At 43.8% G+C, this 24780-nt stretch overlaps 1 protein-coding gene across 1 annotated transcript in view; it reads right to left on the bottom strand.

Annotated features, from left to right (window-relative positions):
• LOC133128458 (adenylate cyclase type 8-like) overlaps positions 1-22511 on the bottom strand; it is a 28157-nt gene extending 5646 nt beyond the window's left edge. Inside the window, exons 1-13 of the mRNA XM_061241988.1 lie at positions 21630-22511; positions 19939-20088; positions 18973-19103; positions 18571-18682; positions 10984-11111; positions 9782-9940; positions 7530-7761; positions 5735-5923; positions 3502-3602; positions 2805-3006; positions 1368-1469; positions 973-1145; positions 422-503 (exon numbers count right to left, since the gene is read on the bottom strand). Of these exons, the coding sequence (XP_061097972.1) occupies positions 422-503; positions 973-1145; positions 1368-1469; positions 2805-3006; positions 3502-3602; positions 5735-5923; positions 7530-7761; positions 9782-9940; positions 10984-11111; positions 18571-18682; positions 18973-19103; positions 19939-20088; positions 21630-22511 (2643 nt within the window). The remainder of the gene's footprint in view (positions 1-421; positions 504-972; positions 1146-1367; positions 1470-2804; positions 3007-3501; positions 3603-5734; positions 5924-7529; positions 7762-9781; positions 9941-10983; positions 11112-18570; positions 18683-18972; positions 19104-19938; positions 20089-21629) is intronic.
• Between the last annotated feature and the right edge of the window lie 2269 nt (positions 22512-24780).

The raw sequence follows: 24780 nt of genomic DNA, 5'->3' as shown, positions 1-24780 counted from the left end.
AAACTTTACAAACACTGTTGTGCATGAAAATCCCAGGAGATCAAGCAGTTTCTGTAATATGCAAATCACCCCATCTGGCACGAAAAATCATTCCACAGTCAAAGTCACTTGGATCACAGTTCTTCACATGTTCTTCTGATGTTTGGTCTGAACAACAACTAAACCTCTTCATCATATCTGCACACTTTTATGTATTGAGTTGCTGCTGGTATATAGGTATACCTAATAAAGTGTATAATGAGTGTATAATGTAGTAGTACAGTAAGCTGAATACTTAGTGAAGCAGCTCAGGGTATGTACTTGCTCATGGGTACAATGACATTGCCCCAGCTGGGGACTGAACAACAAAGTGTTCAGTATAATAACTAGTGTAGAACACTACCAGTGTGCCATGTGTTGTGATAAAGGGAGTGAGTTTTACCTGCCGACTGTTGTAGAACACAGCTATTACAAACATGACCAACAGCAGAACTGCGATGCCCTTTCTCCTGAGGTAGTGGGATCTGAGTGTGGGAGGAAGAGTTAAAATTGTGAACAGTGTTGAGTAGAGGGATTTAAGGATGCCCCACAAGATAATTTCCCAGTTTAAATCACTCTCTACCAAATTAAGTGTCACTTACATGATTCATCTGTAGGAGTAACTGCAGGTTGGCTTATTAGAAAAACACATCCATGGAAGTTGGGCCTAGTTATCTCACATCATAGTGCCAACCTGTTAGACTCGTAGTAGCGTACCCAGCTCAAGCTAGGTTTTGAAACAGCTGGTAGCAGGCTGACCAGATCAGACCAGCTCCCAGCTTGAGATGGTTTGACCAGTTCAAGCTACATTTTGAACCAGCTCATACACAGCTAGACCAGCTTATGAGCAGCTTCGCCAGCTCAATTTTCAAGCCGTCATAGGTGGATTTTACAACAGGGTAAGCTAATAAGCCTAATCAGCAAGTCAACCGGGGCAGCTCTATTCCACCATACCTGTGTACATGGTTGAGTTGCTGCTGTTGGAGGTAGAGCATGTAAAAGGCTACCTCAATGAGGTAGGTATAGACTGTGATGACCACCAGCAGCACCGCCAGCTTCAACAGGGAGCTCAGCCTGAGGAACACTGCGCACGTCACCATGGCAACCACCCCGCTGAGAACAAAGAACTGCCCAGGCAAAACAGAGTGACCAAGGGAGAGAGTGAGAGTGCCAGTGATCAGTTCACCGGCGACATTACAACGTCATGTCACTGACAAATAAAAGGTTACAAATAAATGCTAATATTCATTTAGCTAATTGGTTTCACTGAAATGATCAATTCCTCCCGTCTTTGACGTCCTAACAGATTCTACCTTCGAATTGATGTTACTTAAGATCTTATCTCTTACCTCAGGGTCAGTGCATATGTTGACAGGCAGGTGACTGGAGGGATTCTGCCCAGTCTTGTTTGTCCCATCTCCACCCTCAGCCTCCATCATATGACACCACAGCTAGTCCATCAAGATAAATACCAATCTGGTTGTTTAACAGCCCAACAGATACTAAATATATACATATGCATAGCATACATAATGGAAACAGACATGAACTAAAGGTAATTCCACCCATTAAAAAACCTGCAGATGCTAACAGACCTGGGTCAAATATGTACAGTAACTGTTTTGGATTCAAATACTGAGCTTGCCTGGTGTATTGGAACCATTGAAGTACTCAAAAAGCAAACCTTCTGAACCTCTTGGCTGGCTTAGTTGCACCTGGCGCACACAATGGAGCACACAAAATATTTGAATCCAAAACAATTATGTGTTTGACCAAAGTTTGGATGCTATGCAGGATTAACTAGTTATAGACCAGATGGAATCTGGTCATGGACAGATTGGAAATAAAGCCTCAAAGTATCATGCTGCTGCCAGATATGCAGTAGATACTACAATAATTGTTTCTCCAGAAAATCTTTCCGGTTGAACTCAATGAAAAAAATATTCAGGAGAAACAATTATTGTAATATCTGACAGCAGCACAGTGGTTTGAGGCTCATTTAATACCTTGGACCCTTGATGGCTTGATGCCAACAAATGTGTTCCATACTGTATCAGCATAAATTACGGCTGACTCTAGTCCCACCCCCCAATTCCCATAGAGATCCATTCAAATGCAAAGACTTTTATTATCGCTTGTAGGACAACCTGAAAATAATATCAATCCAGACCAATATCTGATGGTGTTGATGTGTCACAGACATCAGGAAGTCATGGCATGCAAAGGATATGCAACTAAATACAAAACATGACTCTTATTTGACATTATGTTAATTTGTCTCAAACATTCAAATGGGGGACAACATATATAACATAAAAAGTGCTGTAATCACTAGATGGTGAAACCAAAATGAATAAAAATACCCTTTAATAAAAGCTCTGAGTCTGAATTTTGTCCACGTATGAATTGTTTAATTAAAAAAAATTAAATCAGAAAAAGACAAGGTGTGTAGTAGGTTACTTAGTATGTTTTACGAAATAAACTATGGAATTCATTACATTGCATTACAATTTATTTAACACATGCTTTTATTCAAAGCAACATACAAAAAAGTGCATATCAAGGTCACGATTGACAAAATGAGATGTTCTGGATGAAAAAAAAAATTATTATAATGTTACATTTCAAGTCTGAGCTTCTTTACCACACCTAGTGGACATTTCATTTTAAAACTGCAACAAAGTGTGCCTGTGAGAATGTAATTGTAGCTCTGCAAAAAGTGTGCCATGACACTGGGCTAGACCTTTTGCAGAAACCTTTTCCAGGCTGTGAGGACACAGACTCACCACGTCAGAGGATGCCATGCCGAAGTTGAGGGCAATGGCAGCAAGGGTGAGAAGGTTCCGGATGATCTTGGTTTCCTGGATCCAACAGCAGAGCTGCTGCAGGGCGTGCGGAGAGTGCTTGAACTCCTCTGCCAGTGTGACCAGCAGCAGGCCTGCATATGCCAGCAGGAACAGAGAGAACTGCACCACCATGGGGCGCACCCTGGTGGAGGGGAGAGACAGCGTCTCCTTATAATTGCAGTACCCAGGAGCACTAAACATTACCCTGCGCAGCATCTCCAGAGTTCTACTTTACACTCTCAGAAATAAAGTGACAGCAGAGATTCCATGAAAGTACAGTACAGTGTACACTTTGTTCACTCTGTACACATTTTTACACATATTTTTTTTACACATATTTTTTTTACACAACTTTAAAGCTACACGATAAAAGGACCCATTGAGTCAGGCTCGTCCATAGCAATGGGACTGGTGATAAACAGGCCTAGACTGCACTTATTTCAAATGTATGTTTAATGGAACCAAAATATCACAAGAATGCAACATTTTACAGCAAAAAGTAATTTGGCTAGCAGGACATACAATTGCCAGTCAACCACAGAATAAGACATAGTTGTGTAAATGAGCTGATTGTGGATCACTTTAAAAGTCAGCAAATCATATACTTCTGCATTACTGATTTTGAAGGGGTACTCACTGGGGGGCTGGAATGAGAGCCTGCACTGCCATGAGGAAGAGGAGCACGATGAAGGAGCAGACCACATTGGACTTGAACATATCATCTCTCATCTGTGAGAACTGAGTGAAGGACAGAGAGGTATAATAAGGGTCATTTGTAATCTTACTACACCTCTGCCTTGCCCCTGATAAAAAAATCTAAATAATATTAAGTGTAAGTTATCTCTAAATAATATTTGCATTCATGTTTGTTGAGTTGGCTGCCAACTCACTGTGATTCTCCAAAATTGATAGGCACACGTAAGGGATAAGGGCAGTTATTTCCTCATAACTCATTGACAGGGTATTTGTTTAGAAACAAATGTATTCATTGAAAAAATAGTCTGTTGCTGTCTGTTACTAAAAGCTAACGACATCATCACCGAAGAAAAGTTCAGTAGCTCACCATTGCTGAAAGGAAATATAAAGTTAGGCAATTAATGTTAGCTCGCGAAATAATTGCAAGCTATTCATAGAAATTTGACACTGTATTCCAGACTTCAGTGCCATGCAACTGAACTGAGTAGGCTATGGCTGGCCCTTCCCATTTTGAACTGGAGCATAGAAAAACCTCAGTATCTTGTTCAGCTGGCATGTTTCATTCTTGCAGTCAGTCCGGCAAAACGACATATTAAATAATTACGTTAACGCTATACAGTCCCTCCAAAAGTATTGGAACAGAAAGGCAAATTCCTTTGTTTTTGCAATACACTGAATACATTTGAGGTTGAGATAAATAAGATGAACACGAGACAAGAGTTCAGAATTTCAGCTTTTCAGCTTTTATTTCCTGGTATTTACACCTAGATGTGTTAAATGACTTTGAACATAGCACCTTTGGTATCATACCTCCCCATTTTTAGGTGAGCAAAAGTATTGGAACAGAGAGTATTTCAGTAAATTAAAGTAAATAACACTTACTATTTGCATATCCCTTGCTTGCAATGACTGCATCAAGCCTGCGAAACATTGACATCACCAAACTGTTGCATTCTTCTTTTGTGATGCTTTTACAGGCTTTTACAGCAGCCTCTTTCAGTTGTTGTTTGTTTCAGTGGTTTTTTCCCTTTAATCTCCTCTTCAGGTGTGGTTAGTATTTGGCCAGTCTAAAACCTTATTCTCCCTAAAGACCTTTGTTGTGTTGGCAGTGTGTTTTTGGTCATTGTACTGCTGCATGATGAAGTTCCTCCCAATTAGTCTGGACGCATTTCTCCGTAAGTTGACAGAATGACTTCTGAATTCATCCTGCTGCTACCATCATGAGTTACATCATCAAAAAAGATCAGTGAGCCCACTCCAGAAGCGGTCATGCAAGCCCAAGCCATGACACTTCCTCCACCGTGCTTCACAGATGAGCTTCTATGTTTTGGATCATGAGCAAATCCCTTCTTCATCCACAATTTGGCCTTTCCATCACTTTGGTAGAGGTTCATCTTGGTCTCATCAGTCAATAACACTTTGTTCCAGAACTTCTTTTCTAAGCCTCAAAATGGCTTGCTTTTATCACAAAGACAGCCCTCTGGTCTTCATGTCAGTTTATCTTTTCCAACACAAATGCAGTCTTCACAGGCAAAACCCAAGGCAAAAACCAAGAGTAGAAATTCTGAACTATTTATTGTTTAACCAATCAATCTAACAGGACACATCTTAACAACAAGAAACACCTGTCATGTTCAAATACTTTTGCTCACCTAAAAATTGGGTGGTCTGATACAAAAGGTGATATGTAGATAGAAATAAATCTAGATAGAAATACCAGGAAATAAAAGTTAAAATTTGGATCTGTCATCTCCTGTACACCTTTTGACCTGTCTTCAGTGTATAGCAAAAGCAAATAAATTAACCTTGCTGTTCCAATACTTTTGGAGGGGACTGTATGTAGTTTACAGAGAATATTATATAGCGCCTTTATCCAAAGCACTGTACAATTGATGCTTCTCATTCACCCATTCATAGACAATGATTCAACCACCAACGGCACCAACCAGCACACCCAGACAACTGCTCTTACCACCTGAGCCAATGTCGCCACTGAATATATTTTAGCATCGCGGGGCTTTCTGTGTGGATGTATATATTTAAAAAACTGTATACATAAATACTGCCAAAGTGTACAGCAACACATTTACGCATCAACACAGAATCTCCCACTTTTCCTCTACTTATGTGGGTAACTGTAAGTAACCTGTTGATTCACACTCCAGTGCTTGTACCTTCTCCTCAATGTGCGTATCCTTGAAGACCAGGGCGACAGGTGTGATGTGCTCCTTCCTCATTCGCTCGCTGCTGCGCACCTCAATGGCATGCTCGATGCGTTTGTTGACCTCCCTGGAACCCAAGCATGGCGATGTCCCCTGGTTGGGAGTCTGGCTGTGGAATCCATTTGTAAAGCTGGCCAAGATCTGCAGGTGTCACGACAGCATAGCACACAGAATTACTGTACAGTCTACTGCAGGGGGACAGCACAGAAGTGGTTCGTGATTACTTAATGTAATAATCATGGTAAATCAAAGCATTTGTTGTAATAATCATTACACTGTACCTTCTACTCATATATCCATCTAAATTAATGGTCCTTTACATTTTTAACACATACAGATGTCGAATAAAATGAGAATGGGCACATAATAAAGTTTGCCGATGGAGGGAGAGCAACTAGATCATGGGCCAGCAGTTGAGGACTTTGGGAAATAGTGTATTAATATTTTTTTGAGTTGAATGTGTTTAAGACCAAAGCCATGGCTATTGACTTTAGGAAGTCTGCACCCATGCACACAATCATTCACTGGTTGGAAATGATAAATATCTGGGTACCAGGCATTACAACAAGTTGTGCTTCCAACCACAAGTAGATGCCATTTCATAAAAGGTACAACAATGACAGTACTTTTTAAAGATAATGAGCCCTGTTAATATCGGTGCTACACTGACGACACTAATGTCAACCTTTATAATTGGCAGGTCCTGAGGAAGGCTTATGCCATATTGGTTGGCCCTGACCACGCCCTGCAGAGGGAGTTTCAGTTACTCCCTGCTGTAAAATCCAGCTATACTTGAAGATTGAGCTGGTCAAGCTGGTCAAAACATAGCTTGAGCTGGTCAAACCATGTCAAGCTGGGAGCTGGCCTGAACTGGTCAACCAGCTACCAGCTGTTTCAAAAGCTAGCATTACCTGTTTTTCAGGACTGCCTTCTGGCAGGAGATATAACATTTTAGTGTTTTTGTGAGCTTTTATTTGCACTGTTTGTGCTTGTGTCATGTGATGTTGTCTTTCTAACATGAGTATGTCTTGTTTATAAACTTTGGAATTTTTCCAAATTTGGGTGGATCACGCAAATAAAAGGCGGAAATATTATAAGTGTGGCTGATTATATATTCCGTTGAATTGACTAAAGTTCACGCACTTAATGATGGTTGATTGTGCGTGAAATTTGGATCCGACGTAAACTGAAGCACAAGCTAAACAGAAACAGAGAAGTCTTGAAATAAGTTTGCACTGAAATAATATTTGCAACAAAAATCACACTATTTCAACAGATTTATATTAATTCATGACTGCAGCAAAACAATGATTATGGCTGGGTATTTGTCACAGAAAATATTTAGAATATTATTTAATATTAAATTAACCAACATGTCATGCAAAGCAGTGGGAAATGACTGAAACCATAGCTCAATAGTGACAGTAACAAGTTTAAATAAATCGTTGCCGCTCATAAACAATATAAGTAGGCTGAATGCATTGATATGCTGCTTTTAATCGCTTTTGTCCATTACAGAAATACATACCTTTTGCCTTTAACAGAACATTGTTAGAAACAGAGCATGCCCAACTGGCATTGCTAAAATACTAAAAACAGGGAAAAGGAATGAGGAAAGACTTCTGTGACAAACAACCAGCCATACAAATAATTGCGCTTCTGGAGTAAATAAAATATATCATGGAAACAACAATAGCCGCCACGACAGGCAGGGTGGAGGCCCACTAGCTCAGGGGCAGGAACTCACAGAGTTCATGTCGATGATGGTGCTGAAGGGCAGCTCGGCACTCCAGGCCTTGCTACAGCGACGCTGGGCCTTGGCGGGCTCCTCGTCGCCTCCGTCCTTCTCCGTGGGGCAGATCAGGAAGGTGTCGATGTCATACTTGCGCAGGAACTCGTTGCGCTCGCGGCCGCGCCCGTCCTCTGTTTTGAAGTTGCCCTCCAGACAGTCCAGGGTGGCCCGAGAAATGTGGATCCGTCTGTGTGGCACAGGCCCAGAGCAGCGAACATCATGACTCTGAACGGGTTATCAGCTCAGTAAGTTCAGTGCTAAAAGGTTGTCTTGTAATGAGATTAAAAAAATGTTTTTGTCTCAAGTAGGAATTATTAGTTTTCCTGGACTAGTGAAATTGTCTTACCACACTGGCAAATCTTGAAATGAGTTAAACCACCTCATTGGCATTCATAAAAATAAAAAAAGTAAGGCAATAAAATACTAAAATACTTGATTGACTTATATTTTACACCCCCTTACTCAGTAATCTTGTATTCTTTTGTTTTGTTTTTTTGTATTTCATTATATCATGCTTATTCAGCACACTATAAAATACAATAATTGTTATGGATGGCAATAATGGTTTTCAGAAAACCTATGGTTTTCAGGAAAAATAAATTACTTGTAGAACTTGTAAATTTACTGAAATAAAAGTATATCATTTTCATATTTTCCTATGTTTGAACATAACATAACATATCATAACATAGCCTTTTTTCTTCATTTTTATCAAGGGTGCCAATAATTCTGGAGCCCGATATATATTGGTGGATACGTTTCATTATGGGTTGCTTGCGTACTTTATGTATGGTTTTGAATAGTTTTTCCCATCCTCAATTATAATTGCAACTGCCTGCTAAAAGCAGGACATACAAATTTATGACTCTATTGCATTTTCCTAAAAAAATGTTTTTTTACCATAGCACGTCAAATCAGCCTCCTAAAATGGAAGTCAAATGAAAATAATGCAGTAATTTCTTGGTGACGGTAAAGTTACAGTATAGACTAACCAGGAGGTGAGGTTATCCTTTATCCACTCTACTCCATATCTATAGAAAGTTCCAGTGGGTAATTGGAGTTTGTAGTGTGATTTTATGGTTTATGAATAATCATGACGAAGGACAGAACATGTGTTGGCACAGTACTGTCGTTGGGCACACCCAGGACATGAGACTGGCCAGCCAAGGGTAGGTAACGTCATCTTTGTTGTTACATTTGGGACACAAACCTGACGTTCGCACATAACTACGCTATTAAAAAAAAGAAGAAAAAAAAGCATGCCGATCATTTGCTGAAGATACGGAGCCTTGTAATTTTCTTGGTTGCAGAACAATTTAATAATGCTTAATTTGCTTGTTTTGAAGTTGTCGCTGTTGCCGTCTATGATGAAATGCGCTAGCATAGCACTTAGCAGTATACCGGAAATGACAGCGGAGCATCTGCTTTACCTCCCCATAAACTTTCAGTTTTACAAATGTAAAGCTGAGGCGCTGCTAGGTGGTTTGATGGGCCCCACGGTCTGTTACTGAATCTGAGCTGTGCCAGTGAAGATTGTGTCCAGCATCTCCCAGGACAGCACATAATTGGCTCTGATGAGAAGTTAACCGGATGAGAGTGTTTCAGTTGGCTGGGATATCAGTGCCTGATCATGCACCCACGATCCCTGCCAGTCAATGAGGCACCAGCAAGTTTGCCAAGCTGCAGGTTTAATTTGTTTCCTCTAATGGAATTCCAGGATCTTCACACTACATGCAAGCTTAGTTGCTATCGAAATAATCATTCAAGTAAGTGAAGGGGATTTTTTATGTTTTTTGTACTGGTGTTATTTGCAAAGAGAAAATAAAAAGATAATTTTAAAAAGCAACTCGCACTGCACGCATGGGAGGAGAGCACAAGTTTTCACTCCCATAAATACATGGTGGAGTTTACAACAAAACTATACCATACTGTATGTGAGAAAAATCAGGAAAAGATAATACAAACCTGAGAATTTTTTTCTACTTGCCTGTGTCTGTATAAAGATGAGTGAAAAACTTGTATAAAAATGTAATAAAGCTTGACCACGATAGAAGTCTGCATAGAACTGAATTATTCCTCGACAGATAGATAAATAGGATCTGTCATGAAGGCACCTTCGGCATCAGTAAATAGCCCCTTCTACGAGCCTCATTTTTGTGAATGCAGGACATGATGTCTGAATAATGGGTAATCCTGCAAACACTCACCCAGGGATCCCCCCAGCTTCCAGCATGTTGGCGATGCCCACGTCCCAGGACCACACGTCGAACTGCCACTTCTGCAGCCCCAGCACCCCACACAGGACAGATCCCGAGTGGATCCCGATACGCATGTCCATCTCGTGGTTCAGCTGTTTCCTCACATACCTGGCAGAAGGAGCAGGGCAGTTAGACAGGCACACTGCAAAAACTAAAAAATAAGTCTTCTTGTATGCATATTGAGACTTCAGATCTTATTTATTTTACTTAAAATAAGACAAAAAGTATTGCCAATGAGGTAAGACAGTTTGACTCATATCAAGAACAGTAACTTAAAACAAGCTAACATTTTCTGCTTGATTATTATAGGACTAAAAACAGACAGCCCTGTTTGCAGTGCAGGCCAGGGAGTGGCCACCATTGGAGCCCCTGCCTTTGATAAACACCTTGACCAAAATGACATAAGATCATTAAAAAGCAAGATCATTACAATGTCTGCAATGACAGCATCTTATACAGTACAGCCATCACAGCTAATAAAGCAGAAAAATCCAGGCAGAAAACATATCTAGGCTCTATAATATGAGGTGACATGCCCTAATTCGCAGTGAGTAACCAGTTTGACAGTTGCGCCTTGAATTTACACAGCCCCAACATAGCACCCACACACACACTGCATGCCTCACGACACCCTTTAGCTGTGACAATATATCATGCCTCATTGCTTTATTATAGATGGATTCTCGTGATTTTCGGCAGGGAACACTTTACTGGAACCCCTTGCCATGAGGCTTACATAACACTGTCATACACATGACATAACAGGTGTCACAATATGGCAAAACAGATGTCAGGTTATGTCAAATGATATAAAACTGTCATACTTTTATCTGTAAATTTGACAGTAACATCTGTCATAAAATTTAACAATAAAAGTAAGACAGTTTTATGTAATGTGTATGACAGTCTTATGTCAGCCTTACGGCGAGGGGTTACCGTCTATATATATAAAACTGTGGGTGATTTGAGGATCGGGTCCTCAAATCTTTGTCTGCAAAGAATTTTTTAAATATATATATATATTTAAATTCTTTAAAAAATTTGAGGACCCGATCCTCAAATCACCCACAGTTTGGGAAGCCGTAGGTTAGAGGGTGGAAGTAACCATGTGGAAGGAGAGGAGGGAGTTAGTGGGTAGATGCAAAACTGACCGTATGGTGCTGATCATTGCCAGCCCCATCTCCACACAGCAGCGGGCGTGGGCCCGCTGGGGCTCGGGCACGCCAGACACGCAGTAGTAGCAGTCCCCCAGGATCTTAATCCTCATGCAGTGGTGCTCCTGTGGGCACACAGTGTAGTGCAACATGGGATTGGGTTGCTGACACATCGAGAGCAGCGTAGGTCAAGTGCATTTTTAGTGTTCCTTTTGAAATGAATTTAAGGTACTATAGGTAATTTTGGTCTCCTAACGTTCAAGAGAGGAATTGCTGCAACAAACACCCTCAAACCATAACGCTGTTTATCCTTCCCCCTTCTCTGTGAATGCGCTCATGTTGAAACACCATTGGCTGTGGCAATTAGAACCAATTTTTTTAACCAATGAGCCTGAATTATTGTACAGCTGAACAATGTTTTTGTCACGTTTCAGGTCTGTTTTGCCATGTTTTATGTTTATTCATTTTGTCTTAGTCTCGTATTGTCTTATCATGTATTATGTTAGTCTAGGTTCGTCATGTTGTTTAGTTTACTTCTTGTTACGATTTATTTTCTCGTCATGTCTAGTTATGTTTCGTTACGATTATATTACCTTGTTATGTTGAGTGGTTATCATCTTAGTTTTGTTTTGTGTTATGTTTTGATTTATGTTTATTGTTACGTAGACTGGTTACTGTTTAAACATACACTTTTACATGTCTTTCCGCAAACCTTGCGTTCCGCCTTTTCTCTCTCTCTCTTTCTGTCATTCACACCCTAATTGTTTCCATTTGTCTATTTACTAAAACTACTAACGCTAGATCAGGATTGGGTAGAACTAACAAACTAATCATGTGTTCATGTTACCTTACGTTTCTCGTGCATGTCATTTACTAATTTACTAATGCTAGGGCAGGATAGGTTTATTACTAACGACTACTAATTACCTTGTTAAACTTGTCATCTATCGCACCTGTTTTTCATTTCCTTGCTGCTCTCTAAACTAATTATCTACACCTGTCTACACCTGCATTTATATCCCAGTCGCGCTACAGTTCTCCGCGAAATTGTCTGCCTCTTGTTATCAACGCAACTCTTGAGCATTTACTGTTATTGATTACACGTTACGATCCAAGCCTGTTTTAACGACCATTGATTATTGATTTCTGTTTTGTTGACCATCGTTTGTTTTTGACCACGTTTTCGCCTACCGTTTTTGTACCTTTGCCTCGCTGTTTGTTTTATGGTTTCGACTTCTGCTTCGCCTTCGACTAGGACCCTGCCTGCCGTCCGCCTGTACTTCTGCCTCGCTGACAGCTCTCCTGCTACCGGACCTCCCTGCACGTCTACCGACTACAAGTTTGTCTCTTCCCTCGGCACCGTGCTTTTTGTTTGTTTACTGTTTGTTCGGCTGGATCTACTACTGTATGGACTTTGCTTGTTTTGACCACTCTCCTGGGATTCGTCCTGAATAAAGCCCTGACGGGACTTTATCTACCCATTGTTTCTGAGTCGTGCATTTTGGGTCCAATCCCCACACATCCGTCTCAGAACAATTTCGCCAACATGGACCCGGCTGACTCAACCGCCATGTTCTACGCCCTCCAGGAACAAGGCGCCATCGTACAGCAGCACTCTCAAGGAATCTCCGAACTTCGTCTGAAGATTCGAGAGCTGTGTGCGGAGATGAGGAGCCTCGCCATTGCGGTTCAGCCACACCCACTGGAAGAACCTGCCAACCCGCCTGCACCTCCACCTTCCAACCCCATGGGAACCTGGCAATTCCGGGAGCCACAACAACCCCCCCCGGAGAGGTTCGGCGGAGAACCTGAGAGATGCAACACGTTCCTGCTCCAGAGCGACTTCGTGTTCCAGCAGCAACCTCAGACCTACAACAGCGATGACCGCCGGATTGGCTACGTGATGGGATTACTAAAGGGGAGAGCCTTGGACTGGGCGACAGCTGTGTGGTCCGGGGGTTCATTCCCTCTCCGGTACCCGGAGTTTGCCGAGGAGATCCGCAAGGTCTTCCAGCATGCCTCCAGTGACCAAGAGCCATCTCAACACCTGATCGCCCTTCGCCAAGGCAGGAAGACTGCGGTGGACCATTCCATTGACTTCCGCACTCTCGCGGCAGCCACCAACTGGAATGATGCGGCTCTGGCAAACCTGTTCCTGTCCAGCCTGAGTGAGGCACTCCAGGACGAGTTGGCACGTCTCAAACCCATCAGTCAGTTCAACCCACTCGTCCGTGCCGCCATCCGTTTGGACAACCGTGCCAGACAACGCCGGACTGAGAGACAGGTCCCATCCACCCAGGCTTACCCTAGGCGAGGGTTAAGTCCCCGACCGGAGGAGAAGCTAGCCGAAGGAGACCTTTCCCGTGCAGGCATGAAAGTATCGCCTGAGGAACGGACACGTCGGAGAGCAACCGGTTCCTGCTTCTATTGTGGGAAGCTGGGACACACCCAAGTTCGGTGCACCCTCCGGTCCAAGAACTCTGCCTCATCTGTTGAGGTGAAAGTGCTCAACAGATATGAGGGGGCTGCCAGGAACGACCATCGCTCCACGCTTACGGCCATGTTGATGCTTCCCGACAGAGCAATCCAGGTTAACGCGTTGGTGGATTCTGGAGCTGACGCGAACCTCATAGACGAAGTGATGGTCATGGAATTGGACATTCCCACCCTCCCACAACCCCACCCCGAGAATGCTCGGTCATTGGACGGAAAGACGTTCTGCCGCATGACCCACATCACCAAACACATTCAGCTGATCATTTCTGGAAACCACCACAAGATGATTCAGTTCCGGGTCATCCGGTCTCCTAGCGACCAGCTCATTTTGGGATTACCCTGGCTCCAGAGACACAACCCCACCATTGACTGGAGTCGTGAGTGTCACCAATCCTGCCTACGATCCGCTCCTGCACCAGCAGAGGGTGCACCCAACCCACCACAAATCCCCAAGCCCTCCCTGGAGAAAGTGCCCACCCCTTACCATGACCTTGGCACGGTCTTATCCAAGACACAGGCACAGACGCTTCCCCCTCATCGACCCTACGCCTGCGCCATGTTCCACACTCCCCTCAAGCCTTCTATACAAAGTCTCCAGACCTGAAAGGGAGGCCATGGAGAATTACATCCGGGACTGCCTAGCCAATGGACTGATTCGCCCATCATCCTCACCTGTGGGCGCTGGATTCTTCTTCGTGCAGAAGAAGGATGGCTCATTGCGTCCCTGTATTGACTTCAGAGAGCTAAACAACATTACAATAAAAAACAAATACCCTCTGCCATTGATGGACTCTGCCTTTCACCCTCTACAGGATGCCACGATCTTCACCAAGCTAGACCTACGCAATGTCTACCACCTGGTTCGTATCCGAGAAGGTGATGAGTGGAAAACCGCCTTCAATACCCCCTTGGACACTTTGAGTACCGTCATGCCATTCGGCCTCACTAACGCACCTGCTGTGTTCCAGGCGTTAGTCAATGATGTTCTTCGGGACTTACTGGGCCGACACGTATTTGTTTACCTGGACGACATTCTAATTTACTCCACCAATGCCAAGGAACATGAGATTCACGTCAGGCAAGTTCTCCAGAGACTTTTGGAGAACAAATTGGTTGTCAAGGCGGAGAAGTGTGTCTTCCACACCGACACGGTCGAGTTCCTTGGCTTTATTCTGGAGAAGGGACAGATCAGAGCGGATCCCAAGAAGATTCAGTCACTGACTGGCCTACGCCTTCCACCCGGAAACAACTTCAACGCTTCTTGGGATTCGCCAACTTTTACCGCAGATTCGTAAGATCATACAGCCAAGTTGTCTCCCCCCTCACCAAGCTCACATCCACTGCCATGCCATTCCGTTGGGGCCCCAAAGCTGATGGGGCATTTGTAAAAATTAAGAGACTGTTCTCTGCCGCCCCTATCCTGGTGCACCCCGATCCCACTCGCCAGTTTATTGTGGAGACCGATGCATCTGACACTGGGGTGGGAGCCGTGCTGTCACAAGTCTCTGCCTCCGACAACCGGTTACACCCATGTGCTTTCTTCTCCAAGAAGCTCTCACCAGCGGAAAGAAATTATGACGTGGGAAATCGAGAACTCCTCGCAGTGCCAGATGGGCACTGTTCTTCGGGAGGTTCAATATCACTCTCACTTACCGCCCAGGTTCTAAGAACATCAAGCCAGATGCCCTATCCCGACAATTCGACACCTGTCCTGAGCGTGAGGCACCTGAGAACATCCTCCCGGGCTCCTGCACTGTCGCATCCGTAACCTGGAAGATCGAGGCAGTTATCCAGAGGGCTCTACGGGAGGAACCCGATCCCAGGTCCAACCCAGGAATACGCCTCTATGTTCCATCAGCTGCTCGGACACAGGTGCTCCAATGGGCTCATTCGTCCCTCTTATCCTGCCATCCCGGCTTTACCCGCACCTTGGCGGTGCTTAAGCGGAAGTTCTGGTGGAGCTCCATGATCCCTGACACCAGGCGCTTCATCAAGGCATGTACCACCTGTGCCAGAAGCAAGGCCTCCCACCAAGCCCCTGCTGGTCTGCTCCAACCTCTTCCCGTGCCCAGCCGACCCTGAAGCCACATTTGTCACCGGACTTCCACCTTCCGAAGGTAACACCACCATCCTCACCATGGTGGATCGCTTTAGTAAAGCAGCCCACTTCATCCCCCTACCTGGATTACCCACCTCTCAAGAGACCACGGACGTATTAATAAAAGAAGTGTTCCGCATCCATGGAATCCCCTCAGACATTGTATCTGACCGGGGCCCACAATTCATTTCTCAAGTGTGGAAAGCTTTCTGCCTGGCCCTCGGTGCCACGGCCAGCCTCTCATCTGGCTATCACCCCCAGTCCAATGGGCAAACCGAGAGGGCCAACCAGGATTTGGGAGCCGCACTTCGTTGTGTCTCAGCCCAGAATCCGACTTCATGGAGCAAGATGCTCACCCGGGTTGAGTATGCGCACAACACCCTGCCCTGCGCCGCCACCGGAAAGTCTCCCTTCGAGATCTCTCTTGGCTACCAACCTCTGTTGTTCCCCAACCAAGAAGCCGAGATCGCTGTTCCCTTCCTCGCCACCCACATGAAACGATGTGCCAAGATTTGGAGGGCCGCCAAGGCCGCGCTTTTACGCACGGCAGACCGTAATCGGCGTTTCGCTGATCGCCACCGCACTCCAGCTCCAGCCTGCAAACCAGGTGACTCCGTTTGGTTGTCCACTAAGGACATTCCCCTCCAAGCCACATCTCACAAACTGCAACCCCGCTTCATTGGCCCCTTTAAGATCCACAGCATTGTTAACCCATCCTCTGTCAAACTGTCACTCCCTGCTTCACTTAAGATTCACCCCACATTCCACGTTTCATGTATTAAGCCTGTATCCTCTCACCCCCTTTGTCCCCCCGATCCCCCACCCCCTCCCCCTCGCATCATTGATAACCACCCTGCATTTACTGTGAAAAAACTGTTGAACATTCGTAAAAGGGGCCGTGGTGTACAATATCTGGTTGACTGGGAGGGCTATGGCCCTGAGGAGCGTTCCTGGGTAGCTCCCAGTCTCATCCTAGATAAAACGTTGATCAAGGACTTCCATCGTGACCACCCTGACAAATTCAAAGGACCGCCAGGAGTCAGTCGTTAAGGGGGGGGTCCTGTCACGTTTCAGGTCTTTTTTGCCATGTTTTATGTTTATTAATTTTGTCTTAGTCTCGTATTGTCTTATCATGTATTATGTTAGTCTAGGTTCATCATGTTGTTTAGTTTACTTCTTGTTACGATTTATTTTCTCGTCATGTCTAGTTATGTTTCGTTACGATTATATTACCTTGTTATGTTGAGTGGTTATCGTCTTAGTTTCGTTTTGTGTTATGTTTTTATTTATGTTTATTGTTACGTAGACTGGTTACTGTTTAAACATACACTTTTACATGTCTTTCCACAAACCTTGCCTTCCGCCTTTTCTCTCTCTCTCTTTGTCATTCACACCCTAATTGTTTCCATTTGTCTATTTACTAAAACTACTAACGCTAGATCAGGATTGGGTAGAACTAACAAACTAATCATGTGTTCATGTTACCTTACGTTTCTCGTGCATGTCATTTACTAATTTACTAATGCTAGGGCAGGATAGTTTATTACTAACGACTACTAATTACCTTGTTAAACTTGTCATCTATCGCACCTGTTTTTAATTTCCTTGCTGCTCTCTAAACTAATTGTCTACACCTGTCTACACCTGCATTTATATCCCAGTCGCGCTACTGTTCTCCGCGAAATAGTCTGCCTCTTGTTATCAACGCAACGCTTGAGCATTTACTGTTATTGATTACACGTTACGATCCAAGCCTGTTTTACTGACCATTGATTATTGATTTCTGTTTTGTTGACCATCGTTTGTTTTTGACCACGTCTTCGCCTACCGTTTTTGTACCTTTGCCTCGCTGTTTGTTTTATGGTTTCGACTTCTGCTTCGCCTTCGACTAGGACCCTGCCTGCCGTCCGCCTGTACTTCTGCCTCGCTGACAGCTCTCCTGCTACCGGACCTCCCTGCACGTCTACCGACTATGAGTTTGTCTCTTCCCTCGGCACTGTGCTTTTTGTTTGTTTACTGTTTGTTTGGCTGGATCTACGTGTATGGACTTTGCTTGTTTTGACCACTCTCCTGGGATTCGTCCCAAATAAAGCCCTGACAGGACTTTATCTACCCATTGTTTTGAGTCCAATCCCCACGCACCCGTCTCAGTTTTGGTACAGCGTTTATGTATATGTCATATTGCATATCGAGTGTATACGTCATATTATGGAAGCTAGCGCTCTAACTTCCATTTCAGCTTGTCTTTAAAGGCTTTTATCTTTTCTATAAACGAAGGCATCGGATGTATATATGCCATAGATTATAATGGCACCTATATATATAAGTATTGTTGTACTCAGGGTATTCTAGCTGGCAACCATGGTATGCTAGTTTGTAAGTTGATGTATTCTTCAAGGGTTCCAATTGTATCTATATGGTCATGCTAGATGACCATACTGTCCTCTAGGGTCCTCATTACATTTGTCCCTGTGTTCGATCTGCACGTTGTTGTACGTTGCTCTGGATAAGAGCATCTGCTAAATGCCTGTAATGTAATGTAATTTTTTACACATGCACTTTGCAACTAAAAATTATTTCCCTGTTTAATCAGCAGAGGCGGCACGGATGGTGCAGTGGGTAGCACTGCCGCCTCACAGCAAGGAGGTCCTGGGTTCGAATCCCGGTTATGTGGAGTTTGCATGTTCTCCCCGTGTTCATGGGGGTTTCCTCCGGGTACTCTGGTTTCCTCCCACAGTCCAAAGACATGCAGGTTAGGCTGATTTGAGAGTCTAAATTGCCCATGGGTATGAGTGTGTGAGTGAATGGTGTGTGTGCCCTGCGATGGACTGGCGACCTGTCCAGGGTGTATTCCTGCCTTTCGCCCAATGTATGCTGGGATAGGCTCCAGCCCCCCGGCGACCCTGTTCAGCGGGTTAGGATAATGAATGAATGAATGAATGTTTAATCAGCCGTGGGCATCCATAACCTGCTGCCCAGATTTCACTCACCTCAGCCAGATGGTCAAAGCGGCCAAAGAGCTCGTTGAGTGTGCGCACCAACTCCTGTGCAGACAGGCTCATGGACAGCATGGTGAAGCCCTTGATGTCAGCAAAGAGGATGCTGTTTAAAAGAAAAATGTACCACACTTAGCTCAACCTATCTGTACTGCTGATGTTAATCATGGGAGTAAGTTATAGCCAACATAACTTCAGATCTGTGTCAGATTCATTCGTAACCTATTACACAAGAGTGGGGTAGTTCATGTCTATTTTATTTTGTGATTTTCTATCATATAAGAAGCTTGACAAACAGACCATTACACTTATCATACTCTGGGTATTATCGTGCGCATGGTTATTTCAGTGCTAGAAAAGATTTAACACAATAAGTTGTCCTTCATGCAGTCTCACCTCACATCTTTGTACTGGTGAATGTAGACCTTGTGGAACTGCTGGGGTAGAAGCTCATCATCGAAAGCATTCATGTCTGCAATCATTTCCAAGGCAACGAAGCGGGGCAGTATGGACAGCACTAAACGCTCCTGTAGACAGGAATGGAAACCCTTCATTTCTTCTACATACTATCTCTCACACACAAACTTACACACTCACCCCCTCAACAAACAAAAACAAAAAACTCACATACTCACAGACACACACAAGCACACATGCATGCACCTGGACAGTACATTCACCTGACTATAATGTTACTTTAATGCCAAAAGTCAAGCAAGCAATGAATTAATTTGAGAGCAGAATTCCTTATGCTTGGCACAGATTTACTCTGCTCGCACTCAAAGCTCTGTGTGCACACTTTGGCCTGCTTGCACGCAGATTTATTTGCTCCTCCCTTGGCCAGGGCTCCCTTGCAAAAGAGATAACCATCTCAGTGGGAATCACCTGGTTAAATAAAGGAGAAATAAATCCAAAACAAGGTGCCAATTTAACCAATAAACTAATCTCATTGGTTGAGTAAGTAATGTCTCCTAAGACATAAGGTTATAAGTTTTGAGTGTGAACAGGATGAATCCATGTCTGAGCAAGAGGAATTCTGATTTCAAATTCATTTCTATTTAAAGTGTTTAAAGAAATAACACATTTTAAGTGTTCGACTTTTACATACTCTGTGGTCACCAATGAATCTAAGCACGCCCGAACAACAATGGCAGCGAAAATTCTCCAAGTGCCCAGAATAAACATGAAATTATTGAAGCTGGCTAGAACACAAAAACAGTGCGAAGTGGAAAGCAAAGAAGTCACATCTCTCTGGGTGAAACGCAACCCTTGTGTAAAATCCAGCTATGACCGGCTTGAAATTACCGGCTAGTAGCTTGAGTTGGTCAAACCATGTTGAGTGGGAGCAGGGAAGCACCTGACCTGTCTCTGGTTTTCCCTCTCCAGCTTCACCCGACCCTCGATGCAGCGCCGAGTCTCCAGGAAGGCCTGCCTCTGGGCGCGATCCGACAGGTAATGGATGAACAGCCCCGCCGTGTTCATGCCCATGTACAGGAGTCCCTTCGCCAACACCTGAGGCACACAGGCAGATCAGTGAAGCCCATCATCTGGATATTCACTGTAGTCTAAGGGGGGCAGCCTGTAGCCTAGTGGCTAAGGTACATGACTGGGCCCCGGAAGGCTGGTGGTTCAAGCCCCAATGTAGCCACTAAGATCCCCGCATTGCTCCCGCGGGATTGTCCCCTGCTTAGTCTAATCAACTGTAAGTCGCTTTGGATAAAATGCATCAGTTAAATAACAAAATATTAGTTTAGCACTACTGCTACTTTTGCTCAGTGACTTGACAACTTCTATGAGTTTCATTAAATGAGAGAGCAAAAGCGATTGGATGCCAACACCTCAGAGGACCTTTTCAGAATCAGGCCTGGCTACTTGTAGCTCTAATTATTTTGAATTCTGTCAATAATTGCTAGCATACATTTGCATTCAAAGATATATAAACAGTTAAAGTCACATTCTTGACTGCTTGTACATATTTGGTGAATATACTATAGTGTCTGTGAGGGTTTTCAAGCTGTGCTCCTGAAAGCACATTGAAAGTGAAAGGTTCAATTAGATTTAGTGAGGTTTAAGTCTAATCAATCAGATTTCATTCAGTGTAAATAATAATCTGTACTTAATATTGACAGTTAATTTGCATAAATCCTTTCTGAAAGAACAGATCAATATAATAAAGTTAATAGATAGATAAAAAACATCCTACTCAGATCAGCATCCAGTTCACAGCTCAATCAAGAGCTCAGTTCCAAGATAATCCAGCAGAGACAGTGTGTTCCTGCAGCAGGTTGGGGAAGTGTGTGTTATGTGTGTATTTGCATAGTCAGTATAGTTTATGACAAATGCGGCTAATAATTAATGGTAGAGGAAAGAGTATTTAGGAATATTTTGAGTTTGAATTAGCAATATGTTTCAGAACAATTCAGCAACCTAGAAGGACACATTCAATTCTCATCTAAATTAGTTCAACAGTTGTATGGTTGTTTCGGATTCAAATACTATTCTGTGCACAATTGACCTTGCCTGGTGGAATTGAGCCAAGAAAGGGAACCAGAAGATGGGGTTTGAAAATCTAACCTTCGCAAAATAGAATGCCATGTGTGCATGACATTGGAAATATGTATGCATATGACAAAAATAACACATCATGACATGCCTCAAGCCCTCTCATGACCTGCCTCACTCACAATTTAGGAATCCCTGCACTACACCAGTGGTTGCCAAACCTTTTGACCTCATGCGGCCCCATAAGTTTCTTGAAAACATTTACTGTATGTAAGTTTGTCTTTCCCTAACACTTCTGTCATTGTCAGTCTATAATTTAATCAAGTAAAAATGCAAGTATAATTTTTTTTAAGGAATCATTTGCCATATACTATATAAAATGAGACCATTTTATGATCTGGACAATTATTCTTGGAATGTGAATATGGGACAGTTATTCTTCATGGCAAGCATAGGCATTTCTGACAGAATGTGCCCTCAAGAGGGCAAATCCTCTTTCAGCCGAAATGAAAAGTGTCTCTATAGGAAGAATGAAAAGTACTGCCGCTCACCTTTCTTAGCAGAGCCGGGTCATCGTAGTTGCGTATGGTGTCCACCAGGAGGTGCAAGGCGGAGGTGAAAGAGCCTGCGCAGATGGACCAGAGCAGAGGCAGTGGGAGAAATGTGTAGGTGGTGAAGAGGGAGAAGAGGACATACCAGGACTGGTCCCTCTCGAGTCCGTAGGCCAGTCCACCCAGCACCTGCACCGTCTGAGAGAGCCAGCTGGCCACGCCTACATAGCGCAGGTACCGCGGTGACATGACCCTTTTGCAGGTCAGCACCAGAAGGCACATAACCATCCCCAGGGCCATGAAGAGCCCTGTCAGCCAGCCCCGCACCGAGTCAGCTGCCTCCGGGGCCACCACCAGGTATATGAGAATGATGTGGAGCTTGGCGAATATGTCGAGGGCGTTGGTGATGACCAGGGAAGTCCGCCGCTGCCGGGAAGAGTAGTGCTGGTAGAGCTTCTCCAGGTGACGTGACTTGAAGGTGTGCTGCAGCGTGGGCAGGTAGACGCCTTTGACTGTGGAGCCCCAGCTGACAAAGAAGTCGGAGTCGCTGATGTAGTGAGTGCTGCACTGGGTGCTGGTAGAGGAGCGCTCATGGCTGGGGTGGATTCGTGCCATGGACAGCCTCCTCTTGCAGTAGCCCCCGTCCCTCGAGGCCTTGCTGCGGATCTGGCGGTTGATTTCATCGATGTAGGCATCGGTTATGAGGATTTTGCGGACGGGCTCCACGCCGGCACATCGCGTCTGCTCCTTCTGGCTGATGATGTTCTTGACCGCATTCTGCCACATCAGCTGCTTCCGCCGGAGGGCCGGCGACTGCGGCGGCTGGATGGTAAAGGGCAGCGGCATGGACCTGGAGACTTGGGGCTCCTGGAAGGTCACCATGGCTTCCGTCCACCTGGGGCTTTACCTCGAGCACAGAGACACCCTTCACTAGGTCCACATGGATGATGCCCGTACATCTGGATGGGGACAAGTGGGGCAGGTTGGAGTAAAGGTTATAGCATTGAATAGAGATCTGCATCAGGCTAGAAAGGGGCCTGCCTAAGCCTGACATGACATTACGTTTATCGCTTGCAGCTGTAGCAAACAGCACTGGAGTGAAGTCCTCTTACTTTCAGTATGTGTGTAAAATAAAGGAATAATGAATATTGTAATGTTTATAATGACCAGAACAGGCTACCCAGCAGTGTGCTGTCAAAAACAACTGTTTCAATATGCTTGTTGAGCATAACAGTACACTACAAAAACTGTAAACTTTGTGTCATTGTTGTGAATCATTATTAAAGGAACACTGTCATGGATTAAATGCTTAAATTATGTGTGTAGGCATTTTTGAAATCACTGTAAGTGTAGCCGTGGGGCAAAACTTCTCTAAACAAATTGAATCTCCAGCTTGAATCTCTAGCCTGTTTCCCAGAAGGTAACGGGCGCTCAAACTCCACCCTTGAACTCAGAGACTGGTTTATGGACAGCCACCCATCCAGTCTTTAATTTAGTTAGCTAGCTAAATTAGCTGGTTACAACTAAACCAGAGCTTCATTGCTTAATCTTATGTGTGAGTGAAAACATAGCTGTTGACATCCAATGTAAAGTGAGATAGCAAAACAGTAGGCTGTCAAAATGATGGTGATTGCTGATGTTGAAGTGGAGCCGTGTCGAAGTCAGAGCTGTCCTTATATCGCTAAGGCTAGCCAAGGTTGGTTACATGATATCTGTATGCTAATGTTACCATATTTTCATAGTGTCATGTGTTCGCCTGGATGGGTGATCGCCCATAAACTAGTCTCTGCGTTCAAGGGTGGAGTTTGAGCGCCCTTTACCTTCTGGGTAATACAGGCTGGAGATTCAAGCCAAACAAGTCCAGTGACGTCATTGGACGTGTTTGTTTTGAGAAGTTTTGCCCCATATTAAGGAAACGGCAACACTGATGGTGATTTTAAAAATGCCTACACACATTTTAAGCATTTAATCCAAATAAGCTCAACTGAAATATGCGTGACAGTGCTCCTTTAACAGCTGGCAGAAGTGTTGCCACACTATTATTTGTAAACTTTCGTGTTGGCAGCACACCTGTGCTGAATCTGATCCGAAGTCACAGAGCTAAAAATAGGCCCGTACGTGGCCCAGTACCTTCGGGCCCCATCCGGTTTGGGTCAGGAATGGATGCAGACTTCTTACATTTACTGTGGGAGGAAACTGTCATTGCAATAAAAAATTGTAATAATGGCTCTTAAGCCTTTAAGACCTCAATATGTAATATTGATCATTGGTCTTGATTATTTTTCTTGTTTCACAATCATGCCAATTATCTGAACAATCTATTAGCAGGTAATTGAAAATTGGTGGGGCACACAACTTTCCTTGAAACGAATCATTGATCTGAACATATTAGTATTCCTTGATTAACAAACATGCAAATGACCAAACTAATCAATTGGCAAGTGCACACAGCTTCTTCACATCGTGTTAGGGGGATTTAGTGATAAGTTCAACGTATCCCTTAAATATTTGAATCACTAAAAGGTCTACAATCAACAAAAAAAATACATCTACATCTACTTTCAGCATAATCAGTAATACCAAAACCTGTGCTTCAAGATTGTTTAGTCTACTCATTGCAGATCTTTGCATGAATAGCCTACCCTTCAAGTGTGAGTGCGGAGAAGGAAGACATTTACATGTATCTGCAAATGATGTTGCTAAAACGTGCACAATTTTGCAGCGCAAATACAATTAATGTATTAGGTCTATGCTACTCATTAAATTGTGGAGAGAGCTAGCTGATGGTATTGAAAAGTTTCCGCCATTGCTTACTCATTAAATCATTTAATCTCCTTAACATGATGTGAAGAAGCTGTGTTACTTGCCAATTTATTAGTCAGATCATTGCCACACTTCTTAATCAAGGAAGATTAATGAAAATAGGTTGAGATCAATGATCAGTTTAAAGGAAAGGTTTACACGTGGCCAATTTTCAGCTGACCGACCACCGCTGTCTTTGGAGTCTATTGTTGGCATTTGTCAATGAGGACCAGAGCTGTACCAATGGAAGTCAATGAAGCCATTATGAGTCTGGGAAACATGAAGGAAAAAAAAACAGAGACATAGGGCAAATAATAGGCTTAGGCTTACCAAATAGGCTAACCAAAAT

The sequence above is a fragment of the Conger conger genome, chromosome 5 (assembly GCF_963514075.1).
Source record: "Conger conger chromosome 5, fConCon1.1, whole genome shotgun sequence".
In the NCBI taxonomy this organism is placed as follows: Eukaryota; Metazoa; Chordata; class Actinopteri; order Anguilliformes; family Congridae; genus Conger; species Conger conger.
Note: the sequence above shows the minus strand (reverse complement) of the source record. Positions and strands in the feature narration are given on the sequence as shown.